The 21,087-nt window shown below is 46.8% G+C and overlaps 1 protein-coding gene across 1 annotated transcript in view; it reads left to right on the forward strand.

Annotated features, from left to right (window-relative positions):
- LOC126535771 (uncharacterized) overlaps positions 1-21,087 on the forward strand; it is a 67,798-nt gene that overhangs the window by 26,574 nt on the left and 20,137 nt on the right. Inside the window, exons 10-13 of the mRNA XM_055073290.2 lie at positions 14,167-14,393; positions 16,525-16,649; positions 16,782-16,888; positions 20,580-20,881. Coding sequence (XP_054929265.2) covers positions 14,167-14,393; positions 16,525-16,649; positions 16,782-16,888; positions 20,580-20,881 — 761 coding nt within the window. The remainder of the gene's footprint in view (positions 1-14,166; positions 14,394-16,524; positions 16,650-16,781; positions 16,889-20,579; positions 20,882-21,087) is intronic.

Here is a 21,087-nt window from a genome sequence, read left to right on the forward strand (position 1 = left end):
AAGACGTGGCACGCGGTCCTGCCGTACGTAACCTTTGCTTACAACACGGCAGTGCAAGAAACAACACAGATCACGCCGTTTGAGCTGGTTTACGGCAGGAACCCGACGACGACGCTCGACGCCATGCTGCCGCACGTCACTGACGAAGAGAATGTTGACCTCGCTAGCTATCTCCTGCGCGCCGAAGAAGCCCGACCGCTCGCCCGCCTACGGATCGAGAACCAGCAGCGTACCGACAGCCGACACTACAACCACCGACGACGCTTCGTCGAGTACCAGCCCGGCGACCGTGTTTCGGTTTGGACACCGATACGCCGACGAGGACTCAGTGAGAAACTACTTCGACGCTATTTCGGACCCTACAAGGTCATTCGACGTATTGGCGCACTGGACTATGAGGTCGTGCCAGACGGCATTTCGCAATCTCAGCGGCGCCGCGCACGATCTGAAGTGGTCCACGTGGTGCGTCTTAAACCCCTTTTCGGACGCTGACGAACTTTCCTTATTTTGTTTTCTTTGCTACGAGTGCTTCTTTATTACTTTCGTTTGTTTGCAGCATCGGGTCGATGCTTTCTTTAAGAGGGGGGTATTGAAACGTGTACTTATCTTTATCGGGCGACCACGTTTCGCCGCCTAACAAATGTTATCCCACAGCGCAGGACACGCCTGCATGTAAAAGAAGTTTCTGGAATGTTATCGATGGTTCCGTCCACTGTCTTTCACCGCAACTTGTGTAATCTGATTGCATGTATGCGCGACGCGAATAGTGTAGAACTTAGTGGAAGACGCGCGGGTCCCAGCGGTTAAGCTGGAACACTTGATGACTGATCTATAAACGCCGACACGCTTGACCCACTGATCAGATTTTCGACGATCGCCGACCGTGTTCGCCGCTATCGTTGTGCTATAAGTGTAGCCTGTTTTGTGGGCACTGGTTCGCCCAATAAAAGCTAGTTTTGTCGTTCACAGTATTGCTACTGTGTTATTCAACGTCACCACCACGTGACAATAGTATACCACTGGCAGGGTGGTACCGTTCAGTACCGCATTGGGCACGGTGGTAAAGGGAGCGTTCTTGCATTCTTCCCTCGTGGCAGCTATAGGCGCTGCACGGGGTTTGGAACGCGTTGCTTGAGGAAGTGGCGCTCGAAGTACCGCTTGGGTTCCGCGTGCGGGTAAGGCATGGTGGTAAGGGGGAGCACCCCCCATAACAGAGTGCAATATAGTGCCCCAAATAACCACCTCCCAATGCAGGCTAACGTATTCTTGAATAGTAAGCGGGGTTGTTTCTTAATAAATTTTTGCCTATTCATTAACAGCAAACATTTCAGCAGCAAAATTTCAGGCATATGCGGGTCAGAGTTCTTGTTCAGAATGTTAGTTTAAAGAGTGTCATCATGATCATCATCAGCCTAGTTACGCCCACTGCAGGGCAAAGGTCTCTCCCATGCTTCTTCAACTCCCCCGGTCATGTACTAATTGTGGCCATGTTGTCCCTGCAAACGTCTTAATGTCATCCGCCCACCTAACTTTCTGCCGCCCCCTACTACGCTTCCCTTCCCTTGGAATCCAGTCCGTAACCCTTAATGACCACTGGTTATCTTCCCTCCTCATTACATGTCCGGCCCCTGTCCATTTCTTTTTCTTGATTTCAACTAAGATGTCATTTACCCGCGTTTGTTCCCTCACCCAATCTGCTCTTTTCTTATCCCTTAACGTTACACCTATCATTCTTCTTTCCATAGGTCGTTGCGTCCTCCTCAATTTCAGCAGAACCCTTCTCGTAAACCTCCAGGTTTCTGCCCCGTAGGTGAGTACTGGTAAGACACAGCTGTTATACACTTTCCTCTTGAGGGATAGTGGCAACCTGCTGTTCATGATTTGAGAATGCCTGCCAAACGCACCCCAGCCCATTCTTATTCTTCTGGTTATTTCAGTCTCATGATCCGGGTCCGTGGTCACTACCTGCCCTAAGTAGATGTATTCCCTTACGACTTCCAGTGCCTCGCTACCTATCGTAAACTGCTGTTCTCTTCCGAGACTGTTAAACATTACTTTAGTTTTCTGTAGATTAATTTTCAGACCCACCCTTCTGCTTTGCCTCTCCAGGTCAGTGAGCATGCATTGTAATTGGTCTCCTGAGTTACTAAGCAAGGCAATATCATCAGCGAATCGCAAGTTGCTAAGGTATTCTCCATCAACTTTTATCCCCAATTCTTCCCACTCCAGGTCTCGAATACCTCCTGTAAACATGCTGTGAATAGCATTGGAGATATCGTATCTCCCTGTCTGACGCCTTTCTTTATTGGGATTTTGTTGCTTTCTTTGTGGAGGATTACGGTGGCTGTGGAACCGCTATAGATATCTTCCAGTATCTTTACATATGGCTCATCTACACCCTGATTCCGTAGTGCCTTCATGACTGCTGAGGTTTCGACTGAATCAAATGCTTTTTCGTAATCAATGAAGGCTATATATAAGGGTTGGTTATATTCCGCACATTTCTCTATCACCTGATTGATAGTGTGAATATGGATAATTGTTGAGCAGCCTTTACGGAATCCTGCCTGGTCCTTTGGTTGACAGAAGTCTAAAGTATTCCTGATTCTATTTGCGATTACCTTAGTAAATACTTTGTTGGCAACGGACAGTAAGCTGATCGGTCTATAATTTTTCAAGTCTTTGGCGTCCCCTTTCTTATGGATTAGGATTATGTTTGCGTTCTTCCAACATTCCGGTACGTTCGAGGTCATGAGGCATTGGGTATATAGGGCGGCCAATCTTTCTAGGACAGTGTTCCCACCATCCTTCAACAAATCTGCTGTTACCTGATCCTCCCCAGCTGCCTTCCCCCTTTGCATAGCTCCTAAGGCGTTCTTTACCTCTTCCGGTGTTACTTGTGGGATTTCAAGTTCCTCTAGACTATTCTCTCTCACCGTATCGTCGTGGGTGTTACTGGTACTGTATAAATCTCTGTAACACTCTTCAGCCACTTGAGCTATCTCATCCATATTAGTAACGATATTGCCGGCTTTGTCTCTTAACGCACACATCTGATTCTTGCCTATTCCTAGTTTCTTCTTCACTGCTTTTAGGCTTCCTCCGTTCCTGAGAGCCTGTTCAATTCTATCCATATTATAGTTCCTTATGTCCACTGTCTTACGCTTGTTGATTAACTTAGAGAGTTCTGCCAGTTCTATTCTAGCTGTAGGGTTAGAGGCTTTCATGCATTGGCGTTTCTTGATCAGATCTTTCGTCTCCTGCGATAGCTTACTGGTTTCCTGTTTAACGGCGTTACCACCGACTTTTATTGCGCACTGTTTAATGATGGCCATAAGATTGTCGTTCATTACTTCAACACTATGGTCCTCTTCCTGGGTTAAAGCCGAATACTTGTTCTGTAGCTTGATCCGCAATTCCTCTAGTTTCCCTCTTACCGCTAAGTCATTGATTGGCTTCTTATGTACCAGTTTCTTCCGTTCCCTCCTCAAGTCAAGGCTAATTCGAGTTCTTACTATCCTATGGTCACTGCAGCGCACCTTGGCGAGCACGTCTACATCTTGTATGATGCCAGGGTTCGCGCAGAGTATGAAGTCGATTTCATTTCTCGTCTCCCCATTCGGGCTCCTCCACGTCCACTTTCGGCTAACCCGCTTGCGGAAAAAGGTATTCATTATCCGCATATTATTCTGTTCTGCAAACTTTACTAATAACTCTCCTCTGCTATTCCTAGAGCCTGTGCCATATTCCCCCACTGACTTGTCTCCGGCCTGCTTTTTGCCTACCCTGGTATTGAAATCGCCCATCAGTATACTGTATTTTGTTTTGACTTTACCCATCGCCGATTCCACGTCTTCATAGAAGCTTTCGACTTCCTGGTCATCATGACTAGATGTAGGGGCGTAGACCTGTACTACCTTCATTTTGTACCTCTTATTAAGTTTCACAGCAAGACATGCCACTCTCTCGTTAATGCTATAGAATTCCTGTATGTTACCAGCTATGTTCTTATTAATCAGGAATCCGACTCCTAGTTCTCGTCTCTCTGCTAAGCCCCGGTAGCACAGGACGTGCCCGCTTTTGAGCACTGTGTATGCTTCTTTTGGCCTCCTAACTTCACTGAGCCCTATTATATCCCATTTACTGCCCTCTAATTCCTCCAATAGCACTGCTAGGCTCGCCTCACTAGATAACGTTCTAGCGTTAAACGTTGCCAGGTTCATATTCCAATGGCGGCGGAGTGTAAATGACGCTTAACAATTTGTATCCTCAAATTTCTGCGTTGTCGTTGCCCATGTGCTAATCAACTGTGCAGACGAAATTTGCAGACAAACCGGAGCCATCACAGAGGCCCAGGCGCTTTCCTCGTTCGCTTGCTTGGCGGCTTCAGACAAACCGCGGATTTCACGAGGTGACCAGTTATGCTTGGGCGTAGAACAGTTGCGCGATAGCTCCGTGGCTAGCGCTCTCGACTCCAAAATTAGTATCATCATCATCAGCAGCATATTTTATGTCTACTGCAGGACGAAGGCATCTCCCTGTTATCTGCAATTACCCCTGTACTGCGCCAACCGATTCCAACTGGCGCCCGCGAATTGCTTAACTTCATCGCCCGGCCTACTCTTGTGCCGTCCTCGACTGCGCTTCTATTCTTTTGGCAACCAGTCTGTAGGGGGAAGAAGAAGAAGCGCCGAGCAGTGCAGACGTGGAAGCATCGGCTCCGTTCTTTTTCCATGCTCCGCTCGCCAATTTTGAGAGTACAACGAAAACAAGCATACCACTGAATCGACTGACGCCAAGATTCGAGGGGGGGCTCGTATTTTCACAATTTTACGGAACCTTTTCTGCCCCTACACGCGGAGTTGAGCTTAGCGGAGCTAAGCTTAGTGAAGAGTAGGGCCTTTGTTGGGCCTAGTAAGCCCACCTGCCCGCTGACATGGCGGATAAAAACATGGAAGATGAAGATTTTGCTGGAAATGAAGGAAACAATGCTCATGACGACTTCGGCTGGCAAGTAGTGGCTGGCCGAAGATCACGAGCTAGCACAAAGGCTGTGGATGAGGAGAGCACATTGCCACGTAATCAGCGAGAGTATGGCGTCAAGAAAACCGCCATCGGTGGAATGGTTAACAATCGGATTATCAAAGCTTCGAGGATGCCTCAACTGCCTGAGGAGCAAAAAAATATCATTATACGACCTCGAGGAGGGCTCATTTTGAACAAGGTGAGCACCACCATGACTGGTTCCGCAGTCATCGAGGCGTCCGGCCTAATGGAAGAGGAGGCCCGTGAAGATGTTGTGTGCCCAAACTTCACTCAAAATATCATCGTAGTCAGCACACCTAAGGCCGAAGATGATGCGAAGTACGTTAGAATCAATTCTTTCAATATTATGGAAGCAGAATACGAGGTTAATGCATACGAAGCGGCACCACATGCCACATGCAAAGGCGTCATCCGAAGAGTGGACATCAGAGACTCGCAAGCTATGATAAGAAATATCGTACATGACTTGAACCCGCTTGCGCTGGCTGCTAAGCGCGTCAAGACGTCGGGATTGGTCATTGTACTTTTCGGTGGACTCAAAGTGCTCAATGTTGTCAAGTATGGATCCACAATAGTGAGATGCTACCTTTACACGAAGCAATTCGACGTCCGCTTCACCTGCGGAAAGGTCGGGCACCGCTCTGATGTGTGTCCAACACCTGACTGTTCAGTGCAGGGGATGTGGAACTCGCAACCCAGGAGATGAACATGTGTGTGTACCTAAGTGCAAATTTTGTGAAGGCGATCACCCTACTGGTGACAAGTTTTGTAAGCAAAGATTTTAAATCCCTTACGTCGTACGACTCTGTCGAAGAGAGCGCAACAGGACTCGGCCGTCAACAAGAGCGCAGTCGGAGGCGCAACAGCTGGCGCCCAACCATCGCCCCGAGGACAGGGAGCACTCACGCTCCAAGAATCGCACCAGATCCAGGCATCGTTCACTATCCAGGGAGAGAAGGCGCTCCAAGTCAAGGGAAGCGCAGGTGCGCTTCGTGCAAAGGGACTCAATACCTGGCGAGAAGACGCCAGGAACCACCTGGGCTGACAAAGTAAAAGGTATGGCGAGGGTTGCTGGGGGCGCATCGGCTGCTGTGGGAGATGACAATGATGCGAGGATAGAGCAGTTAATTAAAGAAGTAACTTCTTTAAGAAAAGCTAATAAAGAATTGGCCAGGCAGGTAGTAGAGCTTCGTAAAAAAGAGCAGTCGAACCCTGCTAGAGTAGAGATAGACAGACACGAAAGCAAAAGCAACGATCCAGGGGAATCCAGCTCCCCTGCCCCTAAAAAGAGGGCGGTGAGTTCCGAGGATGATTCAGTCTTCTCAGCACTCAGTGAAATAAAAGAGGCAAATAAAGCGATAAGAAAGACAGTGGAAACGACCAACTTTAAAGTGGACAAATTGTGGAAATGGAGGCTAATGGCGAAGAAAAGACTTAGGAAAATTGAGGTGCGAGGGGATGACGACGATGAGTATCTGCCATCGGAGGCGGATAGTATAAAGTCCATTCCTGGATTGTCAGGGGACATCACAAAGAGGAAAATAGCGGGTAATAGAAAGGCAGCCTCACCTAATAACAATGGACAGTAATCATGGATTTAACATGTGGCAATGTAATTGTCTTGGGTTCCAACACAAAAAAGCAGCACTGCAACAGGTGATCAGGTCATCTGAGGCCAGGCCAAAGGTAATTATGCTGCAGGAAACCTTAGCGGACGAAATTATGCTCCCTGGGTACAAAGTTATATGTAGAGACAAAAAATGGGGAGGGGGTTGGCGACCCTCATTGACAAAAAGTTGCCATACATTGAGCATGATATTCACCTTAGACATTCCAGGTTTGAAGTTATTCTAGTTGAGATAATACTTAAGAGGAACAGAGGTAAGACGCAAAGCATTTTCTGCTTGAATATTTACAGCAGTCCTAACGACATGAGACAGAGGTTTAGAGCACTCTTCAACAAGGTGCTTTCGGTTGCCAAAAACTCCCCTCTCATTATTGGAGGGGACTTTAATGCTCCCTATCACACATGGGGATATACTTGGAACACAAAGACGGGAGAGGAGCTATGGAGTCTTGCCATGGATCTGGGCTTATGCTTGATTACTGATCCGGCGTATCCCACCCGTTGTGGCATGTCCACAAGCAGGAACTTCACACCAAATCCAACTTTTGTAAACAACTCAAGAGGAGCCAATTGGGAAAATTCAAACTTGGATCTCGGCAGCGATCATTACATCCTACACATAACCATACGCATACCGAGACAGGAAACTAGAATCTTCAAATTCACTGATTGGGATCAGTTCAGAAAAATCAGGGCGAACAGAAGGAAAGTGGGGCCTCTAGATGCCGAGCAGCAGCCCCTTCATACATGGGTGATCCAGCTCAGAGAGGACGTCAAGGAGGCCACTAAAGAAATCAGGACAGAGGAAAATATTGAGGCTATGGACAGCAGGCTGGCGCATCTGATTGAGGCCAAACAGGCTATACTACAGAGATAGAAAACGCAGACACTTAACAGAAGGCTAACGAAAAAAATAGTGCAATTAAACAGAGAAATTGATGATCACTCGAAGACTCTCGTGAAGCAACAGTGGGATGAGATCTGTAATTCGGCTGATGGTAGACGCAAACATGGAGGTAGCTGGAACCTCCTCAAGCACTTGCTCAATGAGAATGAAACAAAGACAAGCAAGAGAGCAGCTATAGATAAATTGGTTCATCAGGAAAGCCAAGATAAAACACAGAGGGATATCATGCATAGTCTCACAGCCAAATATCTCCCACTTAAACAACCAAACGAAGGAGACGAGAGCCCCAAATATACGGGATGCATATGTGAAGAACTTGACTGGGACTTCAGTGAGAGTAAAGTGAGGGCGGCTCTTCATAGTCTTAATGGTAGATCGGCGGTTGTACCTGACTGGATAACTAACAAGATATTAAGAAATCTAGATGATGAATAAATTTCTTATCTAACCGAACACTTCAGTGAATGTTGGAGAAAAGGGGTATACTCAGAGGAATGGAGGGTGGCCGATACTATCCTCACACCAAAGCCAGGCAAACAACTCACTCTGGACAACCTATTTCCTTAACGTGATGTCTAGGCAAAACTATATCAAGTCCCATACAACTTGATCGGCTTTCGTCCCGGGCTGTCAACTCAGGATGCTATGCTGCTGATCAAACACCACATTTTTTCAGGCCAGCCCAGTGCATACGAAAGCTCTTTTGGGATTGGATGTGGAAAAAGCTTTTGATCGTATAAAGCATAAGGCAATACTTCGCGTTCTCTCGGAGATGGGTTTAGGTAAGAGACTTTTTAACATGATTAAGGACTTTCTTAGAAATAGAACTGCACAACTCATGCTGGGTTCTTGAGCTTAGTGCACTCTGAAAGGATGTGTGCTAGTTTGCCTTTTGATCGTGTGCAAAATGGGCATGAAGTGTCATGCTCTGTTAAGAACATCTTGTGCAAGAGCACGGGATGATCTAGCGACCCCGCTTGCGTGCGTCGCACGATCGTTTGCTGCATTCGGCTGAGTTGCGAATGTGTACGGGGAAGCCTACATCTGCCGCTTCTGTACATTTGGGTGATTTCTTTGTAACTTGTCACGTGGTGCGGTAGCTCTGGCTCGTCCTCGGCCCGGATTGACAGTTCTCGGGCATAGTGGTCGGCGAGTGCGTTGCCTTCCACTTGCGAGTGAGCAGGGACCCACACGAGCTCAACGGCCCGTCCCGGTGATTTACATTTGGTGAGGATCGCTAGTGCCGCGGGAGAGATGTTCCCCTTGCGATAGCTTGCGTAGGCGGTCTGGGAGTCTGTGACCAAGGTCCTCACTCCCGGTTGTGCGAGTGCGAGGGCCACGGCCACTTCTTCTGCTTCGGCCGTATTCGTCGTCCGTATCGACGCGCCTGTGACCGTGTTATCGATGGTGGTGACGACCGCCGTTGCTCTGGTTCCGTGCTTGGGAAGCGAGGCGTCCGCGTAGAGAACCTCGGGGTCCTCTTCCAGCTGTCGAGCCAGTGCCTTGGCTCGCGCAGAGCGTCTATCGTCGTTTCTCCCTGGCTGCATGTTCCAGGGGAGGGGCTTGATCTTAATAATGTCTCTCCACGTTGTGGGGAGTGGCTCCGTTGTCGGTTGCTGTTCAATGTGCCATCCTATCTTGCGTAGGACGGCCCGACCGTGCTCTGTCCGGCTCAGTCTTACTCTCTGGTGGGATAGGTGTGCTTCCACCAGCTCTTCCACCGTGTTGCGGGCACCCATTTCCAGCAGCTTCTGCGACGACGAGTAGACTGGGATGCCCATGGCGAGTTTGACTGCTTTCCTTATCGTCGTGTTCAGCGTCTCGCAGTTCACCTTCGCAAGCTGGAGGTACGGGGCGGAGTACGTTACGCGTGACACGTTGAATGCCTGCACCAGTCTTCTTCTTTGATCCTTGCGTTCCGTTTAGTAACTCTCCGGATCGTACTCAGGACCTGCTCTGATGTGGTCTTGATTTTGTTGACGGCTGCGTGCGCCTTGCCGTCGTTGCGCAACAGCAGGCCCAGTATCCGGATCTACTGCGTTGGCTTGATCTCTGTGCCGTCGATGGTGATAATTATGTTCGGCGGCGGCTCTTTCTTTGGTCTTCTTGGCTGTACCATGAGCAGCTCCGATTTCTGTGGAGCGCAGATCAGGCAGCAGGTCATGGCATACTCGCGGACGGTCATTGCCGCTCTCTGCAAGGCTTCCTCCGCCCAGGCATCGGACCCCACGCGGTTCGTCCACACCGTTATATCGTCGTCATCCAGAATATAATATCGAAAGGAGAAAGGCGAGAGCTAAAGCACTCTTGCAGGAAATAGAGCAGCGGTACCAACTGGCAGCTATAGTTGGTGCTGCCTGGGTGAAAGGTAAAGAAGCATATACGGCCATTGTATCAAATTATCAAGACAAGGTGCAAGACCCTCTCACTATTTTTACCAAGGACCCCATGGTGGCGGAACAAGCAGCAATTGCGCTAGCCATCAGGAGTAATAAGTGGGCCTGTATTTACAGTGATTCGAAATCCGCTATAAAGTGTTTTGGTAAAGGCTACGTAGCTGGAGTTCCAGCTAAATTTTTCAAAACATTGGGATTATGAGAACTGAAATCCGGTGGTTTCCTGCGCATATGGGGAAAGTGGACGAGACTCGGGTACACCTCAATGAAGTTTCTCATGACTTGGCACGAGGACTTCCTAACCGTGTCAGTCATGACCGAGCCGTTCACCATCAAGCCAGGGAATGTAGAGATCATTTAATAACATAGACTGACGTTACCAAACATTACTATTTAGGACGCAGACAATTCCCATTGCCACAATAAAAAGTGAACAGGGCTCAGGCGGTCTCACTGGGCTTATTGCAAACGGGTACATATCCCACACCGTACACCGGTAATAAAATATATCCAGAGAGGGAGATTAAGATGGACTGCAACGATTGTAATGGCATCATTGGAATGAGACATATGCTGGCTGGGTGTCCCGCGACTCTCCTCAACCTCGTTGAAGAATGGACACACAGCGGGAGAAAAGGATTCAAAGCCCATTGTTTCAGGGCCAACTAAGGGCAGTCCAGAGGGCCCACGATGTCGCTGAAAGGCTTGGCCTGACAGTGCCAACGTGGGAGTGGCCCGCCTTGGCTTAAGAAGTCGACCCTCTGGACCTCATTACAATGAAAATGTTCACACACACACCCAGTCTGTAACCCTAATGGTCCACCCGTTATCTGACCTGCGTATTACATGACCTATCCAGCTCCATTTTTTCTCTTTATGTCAATTAGAATATCGGCAATACCCGTTTGCTCTCTGATCCAAACCGCTCTCTTTCTATCATTCAAGGTTATGCCTAGCATTCTTCATTCCATCGCTTTTTGATCAGTCCTTGACAGTTTCTATAAAAAAGCGCTAAAGACTGTCAAGATGAACCAACTCGCCCACATCAAGGTATTGTCCTTAACTTGTTCTCAAGCTTCTTTGTCAGTCTCCAAGTTTCTGCCCCATATTTCAGCACCGGTAAAATGCACGGATTGTACATCTTCCTTTCCAATGATAATGATAAGCTTCCAGTCAGGAGCTTACAATGTCTGCCGTATGCGCTCCAAGCCATTTTTATTCTTCTGTGAATTTCCTTTTCATGATCAGGGTTCCCTGTGAGTAACTGACCTTGGTTAACGTACTCCTTGACAGACTCTAGAGGATGACTGGCGATCCTGAACTCTTGTTCCCTTGCCCGGCTATTCATGATTATTTTTGTCTTCTGCATATTAACGTTCAACCCCACTCTTACACTCTCTCTGTTTAGGTCCTCAATCATTTGTTGACTCCAAAATACTTGATAGGAAATCACAACAATGACTAAAATGCACATTGCTCCACTGACATGGGTTCAGAGCGCAGTGGAGAAGTTTCCTTTTTCTTCACGCTATGCCAATGGCGAAGCTGGGGATGATGAGGTGATCAGACGACGACACAAAGAAGTCGCTGTGGGTCGTCGATGACGAGAACGGTCGCTGTCAGCGTAGCGGAATGAACGGACGGACGGACAAGGCAAACCAAATTTCGAGCGCTAAACTGCGGTCGCAGTATAAATCGCACTGCTCATTGGAAAGAGTTGGTGTAATGGTGGTGAAATATTTGAGCCGCAGAACACGATGTTAACGTAAATAGCAATAATTCTACAGAAACGATTACTTTATTTCTGCACACAGTCAACAGCTGGCGTTTGTTCTGATGATAAAACAAACACTGCTTGTCTCATAAATCAGAATTTGTGCTGCGTTACGACCGCCATGCGCCGTCCTTTATTGCAGGCAATCTTCTGAGGCAAGTGTGGAGTATGTTAGGAATGTCTCTGTTCCTGTGCAGGGGGGGGGGGGGGGGGGGAGAAAGAGATAGCGACCAAGGACCTCTGTAACAGGTGGTGGGGGCTTCTACATCCAATCTTAGTGCCAAGCTGCGTAGTACAACTCCCTTAAACGGTTCGAAATCCTAAGCACACTGTGAGACCAGAGTCTTGGACATGAAGCTTCGTGGTCTGCATGACTTGCTCGTTAATGTAAGTGCTCCTTTAGTGCGCCTGTATATATCAGATCAAATGTTATCAAAGTGGAATGTGAGGTGCTACAAGAATCCGTTCTCGGGTCAATTTTATTTTTGATATACCTTTATTTCTGGTCAAAAACCGTTCCTCGTGGTCGTCTTCTAACATCCAGTTGTTCAATGACGATTTCGTTATAATTCGAGAAATTAAAAAATAGACTGATTATTCTGCTCTTAAAACTGATTTAGATCCAATATCTGAATGGTGCAACACCTAGCTAATGGCGTTATATAGCGTTGTGGTACACACGAGTCAATAAGAAATAATCAATTAAAATAATATGCCTTACCAGAATACCTTCGGACTCAGAATTTGTAGAAACTTCAGGCCACTTACATTACTCCGAACTAGAGCACTGCATACAGGATATATAATTAGTAACAGTAACCGCACGTTTGGCTTCATACGTCGTAACTATTCCAAAATGCCATCTTCTCTTACGGTAATGCTGTATAAAAGATTATTATAGTTCGGTCTAAACTGGAATCCGCATAACAGTTTAGGACTCCAGCTAAGAAAAAATCATTACACCACTAGAGCTACTCCAAGACAATTCGGTTCGTTTTATTCTAACTATAAAAGAAGCCTTAGCATAAATTCCATAAAAGCTATCCTATCCCTTCCACACCAGTTATGTCGGCGTAAGGTTTCGCGGCTATGCTTATTTTATAAGCTATGCCATCACACCTCTCTCCGTGGTGCCTTAATTACTCGTCCACCAAATATGTCACACCGCGTCGATCATCAGTCCTAAGTGGGAATTGAATCATGCAACCCTAAGTGCCTTTCCCCAGTCTTTTATTCCCGTGCACGACCCTGAATTGGAACCGGCTTCCGCAGAAATCGGTGTCATCTGTGACAATAAACATGTTCTCGATGCTTTAGCTGACATTGCATAACTAGGCGCAATTTCGTCGTGTAATAACGACACTCACCGTATTCTGTTTATATTTATTACGAGGTTTTGGGCTACCACTCCTCCCTATAATATCATATGGCCGGAGGGCAGATAAATAAATCAAAGTAAATATGGTTGTAACCAGGACTGTAACCCAGGTTGTAACCCAGGTTGTAACCCAGGTTGTAACCCATGTTGTAACCAGGGAGCACGCTTGGAACGCGTCTAACGCTTACGGTGCGCTCGTTTGACCGAGCCTTCAAGTGGGTTTGATTTGTATATGTAGCTTTCTTTAATGTAGTTGGTATTGTCAGAACTGCAACCATGTGCTTTTCTATTCCACGGTGAAAGTGTCATGGGACAAGTAAGCCGGTTGCATAACAGCTTTCATAACAGACCGGCCAACCCTTACGCCGTTAAAGTGCGGAGTAGCGCGTCCTTCACAACTGTGGGAAAAAGGTGAACATGCACGAATATTTCACGCTTTTACAGTATACTTTACCTTGCTTGCGACGAGTGTAATTCTTCTGGGGCGCATTGTTCTCTAACACACTATCATCATCTTGTATCTCTGTCATCCTGAGTTCGTTGGTCTCGAACAAGGTAATACTGTGGCTATTTTATGTCCGCATTCCTTCCGTTTTTATGCTGTATTGATGCATGCCAGTGTCCTGCGTCTAGAGGCCATCGAGCTTACCGCGAATTTCCGCCTACTTCCGTTTCCCTGCAAAGGTCATTTAAGCGGACAGTGACCAGACCTTGGAGGGGGCACTACTGGTTTCCGTTAGCCTTCCCCCTCTGAACTATTCCACCTCCCAAACTTGCCTATCAATTTTGGTTTCTATCCCCAGCGCCCACGATGCGTCTTTCGCTGCAGCTTTTCTATGGTCTCCATAGCCGTGTTGCCTTTTCCTTTCATTCCGTCTCTCTTCCGATACGAATACTTTCTATCAGGTCCCCTTGGAGGATTATACAGGCGCTCTGTTCTGGTGACGTTGAACGCTTGCTGAACAGTCGAACCTACTTCCTCCTCTTCTACATCCTGCATTTTGTCTTCAGCCCTGTTAATAAATTTTATACCTTCAGATGTTCGCTTGGGAAACAACCTGGCTGGTCTCGGCGTTGTGGCTGGCGCCTATACTCGTGAGTATTCTGTTCATCGTGCGACTCACAGCGGGACAACAACGAGACGATTGCAAGCGTCTGCCTCCAGGCCCAAAGGGTGTACCAATACTCGGCTACATTCCATTCATGCGGAAGCCGTTTCACGTCATTTTCCATGAGCTCAGCAAAGTGCACGGACCGATTGTTGGGTAGGTGTTTCCTAATCCGGCGTAAGGAGTAGCACTCCATTAGCACATCGCTGCACCCACAGAGTTTACACAACGTCTTAGCGAAACGCATTGCGAGATTTCGGAACTTTTAACGAGAATAACGGGGAAGCCATCATCTACTTTCTATGCGATATTTCTCATGTTGAGATTCCCTCTGAACCAATGGCACCGAATTGTTTTTAGCATAAAAAGTAGACTGTCAAATGGTGTAGTGCATGGTATATAAATACGCAGTAAATAATATGTACGTTATATACCTAGATCATGATAGTATATGTTACTCTCTCTCTCTCTCTCTCTATATATATATATATCTATATATATATATATATATATATATATATATATAGCCTTTTATATGTGTACGTTACATGTACACGAGTATCACAGTTGTGCAAGAGCATGTACAGCAGCATATGTGCAAGGCACTATAACTGTTATGGAATCAAAGAGTAGCCAACGCCGCATATTGTGCGCCAACGCCTCTCTAACATGTCAATAAAATAAAGACATGGAGAAAAACGCAGCTGCAGGGATCTATCTGTGTTGTGAGCTCTCTGCGTCACTTTGTGTGGGTGCTTTCTGAAGGCAACGGATAAAACGACTCGAAATGCTTATAATCCTGATATACATGATGTCTTACCGGCTATAGTGACTCCAGATTTCAGCACGTGGCTCGCCAAATAACCAGTCAATGAGAACGGAATCATAGGTGCTTCCGAATCGCAGTGTCCCTTGATTGACGGTCCCTTTAGGTGCTGAACGTAGCTACGACGATTCTTAAACGCAATGTCCAATTTCATAAGCACTTTGCACTAGCCTCTCAGCGGTGACAACCACAATGGTTCCTTTCTCTGCGATTATTTACGAGTTACCATACAACATGCACCACAGCAAGGTCTCATGAGGTGGCCCCAATAGGCATGCCGGATGGCCTAAGTCTTTTCGAAAGTGCGTGATCGCGCAGAAAACTTGAACTTGAATAAACCTGCACCGCGGAGCGAGTGCAGAGGAAAAAATACAGATCCGGAGCATGTGGAGAAAGAGGAGGCGTAGTGCGTCAGCGGCAGAGCGAAATTGCGTTCATAAAGTGCAGGTGCAACCTTAAAACATTGGCTTTAAGAGTTGGCATAGCGTTCCAGCTCAGCTCCCAGCACATCTCATAGACGCACATTATTGATGGCTTGCACAAGTGACATATTGGAGAACCGTCGTGGTGGGAAGATGCGTCTGTGACGTCACGTGCTAGCTATCTACAGTTACGGTATAAAGTTGGACATCTGCAAACTACCATAAGCACATTTGTAAGTATGGGTATGCAGTAATTCAGGAGTTGAAAGAAAAGCAAATCAACAACACAGCGATTTCCTCTTCTTCCCCTTCTAATTGCATCCTGTGGACGTGTCTGTTCTCGCACTGTGGTCGTTTATCCGAACGGCACGAGTAACGGCCTCTGTGTGTCCCAACATCTGTCCCTAAAGAAGGAAAGCGAGCAAGACGTAGTCATTGTTTCTTCCTACAGTTCGGAATGTTGTAAAACAGTCTAAAAACACAACATGGTTATATTGCGCTCAGTTTTACACAGACGATATTAAGGAAGGACAGGACGTGGACGGACGTAGCGCAAACTACCAACTGTTTAATACTCTTTAATACAAGGAGATATGGCACGGGGGGGGGGGGGGGGTATGAAAGATATGACAAGTTGACGACATGTGATCATAGTTCGGGTTAGGCATACATTGTTCACTTGCACCCGTTCGCCCTGGCAAACTCGACCTCAGCTTTGATAAGCGCGATGGACGGAGGGCTTAAGCACATTTCTTTTTCTTTAGCTATCGCAAGCGCCTCCCATATTTCTCGCTCCGTTTTTGTTTTCCATGTGCCAATGACTGTGGTGCTTTATACCCCCCCCCCCCCCCACCCCGCGCCATATCTCCTTGTATATAAGCGCATTCTTTAACAGTATTAAACAGTTGGTAGTTTGCGCTACGTCTGTCCACGTCCTGTCCTTCCTTAATATCGTCTGCGTAAAACTGAGCGCAATATAAGCATGAACGTTCACCAACTAGCCCCCTTCCTTGCTTTACTAAAAACACAACATTTGCAGGCTTCGCCTTGGGTCCAAGGATGTGGTAGTGCTAAACGACCTGGCGTCAATCCGGGAAGGACTGGCAAATCCCGACGTGCTCTACAGGCCAGACGATTTCATCTTTCGTTACCTCGGAGTCAGAGGTTAACTAGCACTATCTACCATTGCATTTGCGCGCTTCTATTTTTTTTTTGTCTTGCAGCGCTGCAGACCTGAGATTATTCCTCGTCGATTTTATAGAAAGTACTAACTTTATGGCTGGTTGTTTTTCACAGGTATTTTAACTATGAACGGAGAACCATGGCAAGTGAACAGAAGGTATACCTTTCATGTACTGAGGAACCTTGGATTTGCCAAGAAATCTATGGAGGAACATATCCGAGTAAGAAGCTATGTACCGACATGCCAAATAAACTGTCTTAATCATAGTTAGACTAGTTAAGGAAGTTGGTAGGTACAGATTTGGAGAACAAACAGTGCTCGGCACAATACAAAAGGCAAAAAGATATAGAACTGCATTTTAGGTTTTAATTGGGTTAGTCTGCCCCTGACCATAGTCAGTTGCACTTCGCTTCTCGAAGAGGCAGGATGGGTGGCGAGTGAGCTCCTCAAAAATACTTTGCGATGTGGTGAACACAGCTTAAGTAATGGATCCGAGACCTCACAGAGGTGCGACGTAGAGCAAATGCATTTCTCTCTTATTTAAATAAACCATACTGAAAAATTTTAGTGCTGTTTGTTTTCAGATATATTCATAAGAAAACATTCCATGTACTGTGAGGAGCTTTTTTTTTTCAGCAATTAGGTCTGAGGCATGCAAGGCTGAGCCAAGATACCGTCCCTAACAACCCCTCGGCACACTGCACATAGAGCCGAGTATATTTAACTTTATATCGTCTCTGGCTTCTTGGGCAATTTATTTCGGTATTTGTAAATAGCGCTGCCACAATTACGGCCAGCAGGATCAAAGAGGACATAGTGTCATATGGTACACATGTCCCCCTCCACCTTGATACGTTTGAGTTTGAGTTTGAATTTAACACTGGACACGTCAGTGACATGTCCAGTGTTAATACTTCAAGTCAATGCCTGTGGGACAGACAACGCGAAATTTGTTACCTTTGCAGATGAAATACTAAAAAAAATTTAGGAATGAAAACGGAGAATTATTTATTGCAGCATACTATGCATAAGGATCCGCTCTAGGCCCTATCGTGAAAGATGCTAATACGTCTACGCATTAAGCACACACTCAAAGCTCGCATAACACTTTAAGAAGGAGCTCAGAAAGACAGAAAGCTGAACTAGTTGACAAGGATTTATAATGCAAAAAAAGGGTAAGGCTTGCAGACTCGGACCCAGGAGAAGTGGACGTTCGTGTTGTCCACTTCTCTTGTCTTGTGTCTGTGTCTGCACGCCTTACCCTTTTTTGCATTAAGAAGGAGCTTTAAACTTCTGGACATCTTACAAATATATGTAACGAACCGCACAATATAGGACGGTACGGTACGGTACCATGTTTGTGTCCGTCCGCAAACTCCTGCTCGCGTCACACAAGTCGGCAGGATAAGGACCTGACAGACACCTTATCGAACTCACATCATCATGCAAGTACTCAACACCACGGCGTGAACCCGGAGCGGACAGCTCCACCACCGACACCAACCAGCATCATGACCGCATCACCGAACGCCTTGGACATACCGAAGCACATCGTATCAGCGGACGATGGGCCCGTGGAAGACTGGTTTCGCCTCCTTGAGCGCCACGCATCCTCTGCATCATGGTTGGAACAGGATATGGTCGCCAACTTCAATGACTATGTCACCGGTGCGACATTTCGCTTCTACCTAACGCATATATTTGATAACGATGAATCATGGGAGAAAATCAAGGAAGAGATGATCGGTAGATTTAAGGTGTACGCTCCAGACTCTCTCATTATCCAACAGCTGGAAACATTATATTTGGGTTGCCGCAGTCCCCACAGTCTCCACGTAGCAATCATATTAAATTCCAACCAAAGTCCCGTATGACCAAATCGTCGACAACGTTCCCATGTAGTTATCCTTCCTGGAAGAGGGACACGCTCACACCGTTGTTTTGTACGCGCGGCCTGCCACCAGGTTTCTCGTTACGTGACACTTCAACGGCTGTCAAAAAACGCCCCATCTCAAGCGCAGCTGTTACTTATGCCGATGAAACGAAGTCAACTTGCTTACTGCCAGGACGAAATCAGAATACAAGTGCCAGCACCAACGGGCATACCTTTCAAGGTGAAGTCAATTTGGAGTCATATACATCTAGAGATCTATCTACTTCGCGACTCTCAAGCCTTCTGCGTACTACACTTCAACAAGATGCTACCAGTGCAGAATCGTCGTACACGCAGAGCAGCATCACGCACTGCGGAATTCCTGAAACCCCCATTTCTCATGTCGCTGCGGCAGCCTCGGAAAAGCCTTCTGAGAAGGCTGCCACACTGTACTCGCCACCAGACAAATCCCACCAAAAGGAGCACTACTCATTCATCCCTACGTCAATTAGCACCAGTAATCAAAAGCATATTCCGATAGATACGCTACCTCAACAACTGTCGCAACATCACAAGGATCAACGTCCACAATTTCAGGAACAACTTCAGCGACCGAGAAGACAACTTCGACACGGACGACGACGGAGAGCGTTGCCGAAAGCACAGATGCAACAAGAAAAACGTCATTGCGCAAGGCAACTAAACCCGAGGCGAATGCAACGCATATGACATTTTGCAAGAAAGAAACGTTGCCGAACACACCTTCAGCACCACCTATCAAGGCTGCTCCCACGCCAAGGATTCCTGCGACAACTATGTGCACAAGGACAAAAAAGACAGACGTTTTCCAGGCGTATGTCGTCTTAATGACCCAGTCCACCGAAGGTCCGAGCAGGAGACACCTGAGTTCCCACAGCTTCCATGCATCGAAAATTTCCTTCATCGGGGCATTCATATGTCGTCCGCAGTGCAACAGCCAGCCTCGGACACCTGAGCACTGCTGGACGTCGCCAGACTGCCAGACTGACATTGTCCATATGTGAGGACATTATGACGCTATCATCCGCCCTTGTATCTACGACTCTCTCGGCGGGAGGGGCAAGCGTGTGACGAACAGCACAATAGGACGGTATGGTGCAATAGTGGAGAAAGAGGTAGACGAAGAATAAAGACAGTGTTCCGTCGACTATGTTTGTCTCCGTCCGCAACCTCCTGCTCGCGTCACATATATATCAATGTAGAAATGATTTCGCTCAGCCTTCACTAAAATGATTTTTCATGTGATTACATAAAATACACTCTTCCAGAGTTGGAAGCAGATCCTGGATTTAGGCTTTTAAACTTTTTTTGCAACGGTTACCGAAAATATGACCATCTTTTAAAAACAGAAACGATAGATATTGAACAGTCTCATTACTTTCGTTGTTGTTTTTCCAGCTTTCTTGTTCTTGCTTTAGTGTACACCAGCACTGAGACCTCAGTGACGTTCTTGGGCACATTAAATAAATTATTGATTGATTGATTGATTGATTGATTGATTGATTGATTGATTGATTGATTGATTGATTGATTGATTGATTGATTGATTGATTGATTGATTGATTGATTGATTGATATTCAAACTTCCTATGAAACGGGGCGCCGATAATAGTCCCCTACAGTGTTCGTCCTAATCAGGTATTATACATATGTATAGCGGTCGAGAATTATGCCTGTCACCATAAACAGCCATATCGGTGGCTTATGGCGCCGCCAACAGGCGACTAGGGGAAAGGTTTGAGAGCTACTAGAGTTTGCAAGCGGAAGAACTATACAAATGTCGAACCATGCCTACAGTCGAGTGAAGAAAGCTTAAACAGCCCCTGTAGTTGCCGCTAGCATCTGTAAAGCTTGTTGCGTACGCCTGATGTCGGGAAGATAAGCGGCCGCTTCGGATCGGAGGCCATGCGCTCTTATAAATGCGGTGTACGTATTGAATAATGAGATATGACTTGGCCTGAAGCTGAAGTTTCTTCTTATTCCTGTCTCATGTATTCAGGAAGAGGTGCAGGACTTCACCGATTACTTGTTGACAAAGAACGGTCGACCGACGTTGGTGGGACAGACTGTCGCGGCCAGCGTGGCCAACAACATCTCGGCGCTGGTGTTCGGGAGGCGGTATAACCGGAAAGATCCCGAAGGTCGCTTCATCGAGAAACTTCTCACCAGCTTTCTGCGCCACTCAAGCTTCCTATCGCTCGTGGATTTCCTGCCAGCAATTCGGTTCATCACTGCGTACATTCCGAACACGAGAACGTACATCACGAATAACCTCTTTAAAGAATTCGCTCAGCTCGTGAGGTGAGTCCGTGAGGCAAGTCTCACAACGTGCGGAACTTCGGTAAGCTACAAAATACGCAACAAGAACGACGGGCTTAAAGTTCACGCTCTAGCTCCTCTTTATATTCTGAGCATTGGACAGCGTGCCCTCAGCCCTAGGTAAATTAAATTCTGGGTTTTAGATGCCAAAACTACAATATGGTGAGGAGGCATCCCGTAGCGGGGGA

This window comes from Dermacentor andersoni, chromosome 4, assembly GCF_023375885.2.
Source record: "Dermacentor andersoni chromosome 4, qqDerAnde1_hic_scaffold, whole genome shotgun sequence".
NCBI classification, from domain to species: Eukaryota; Metazoa; Arthropoda; class Arachnida; order Ixodida; family Ixodidae; genus Dermacentor; species Dermacentor andersoni.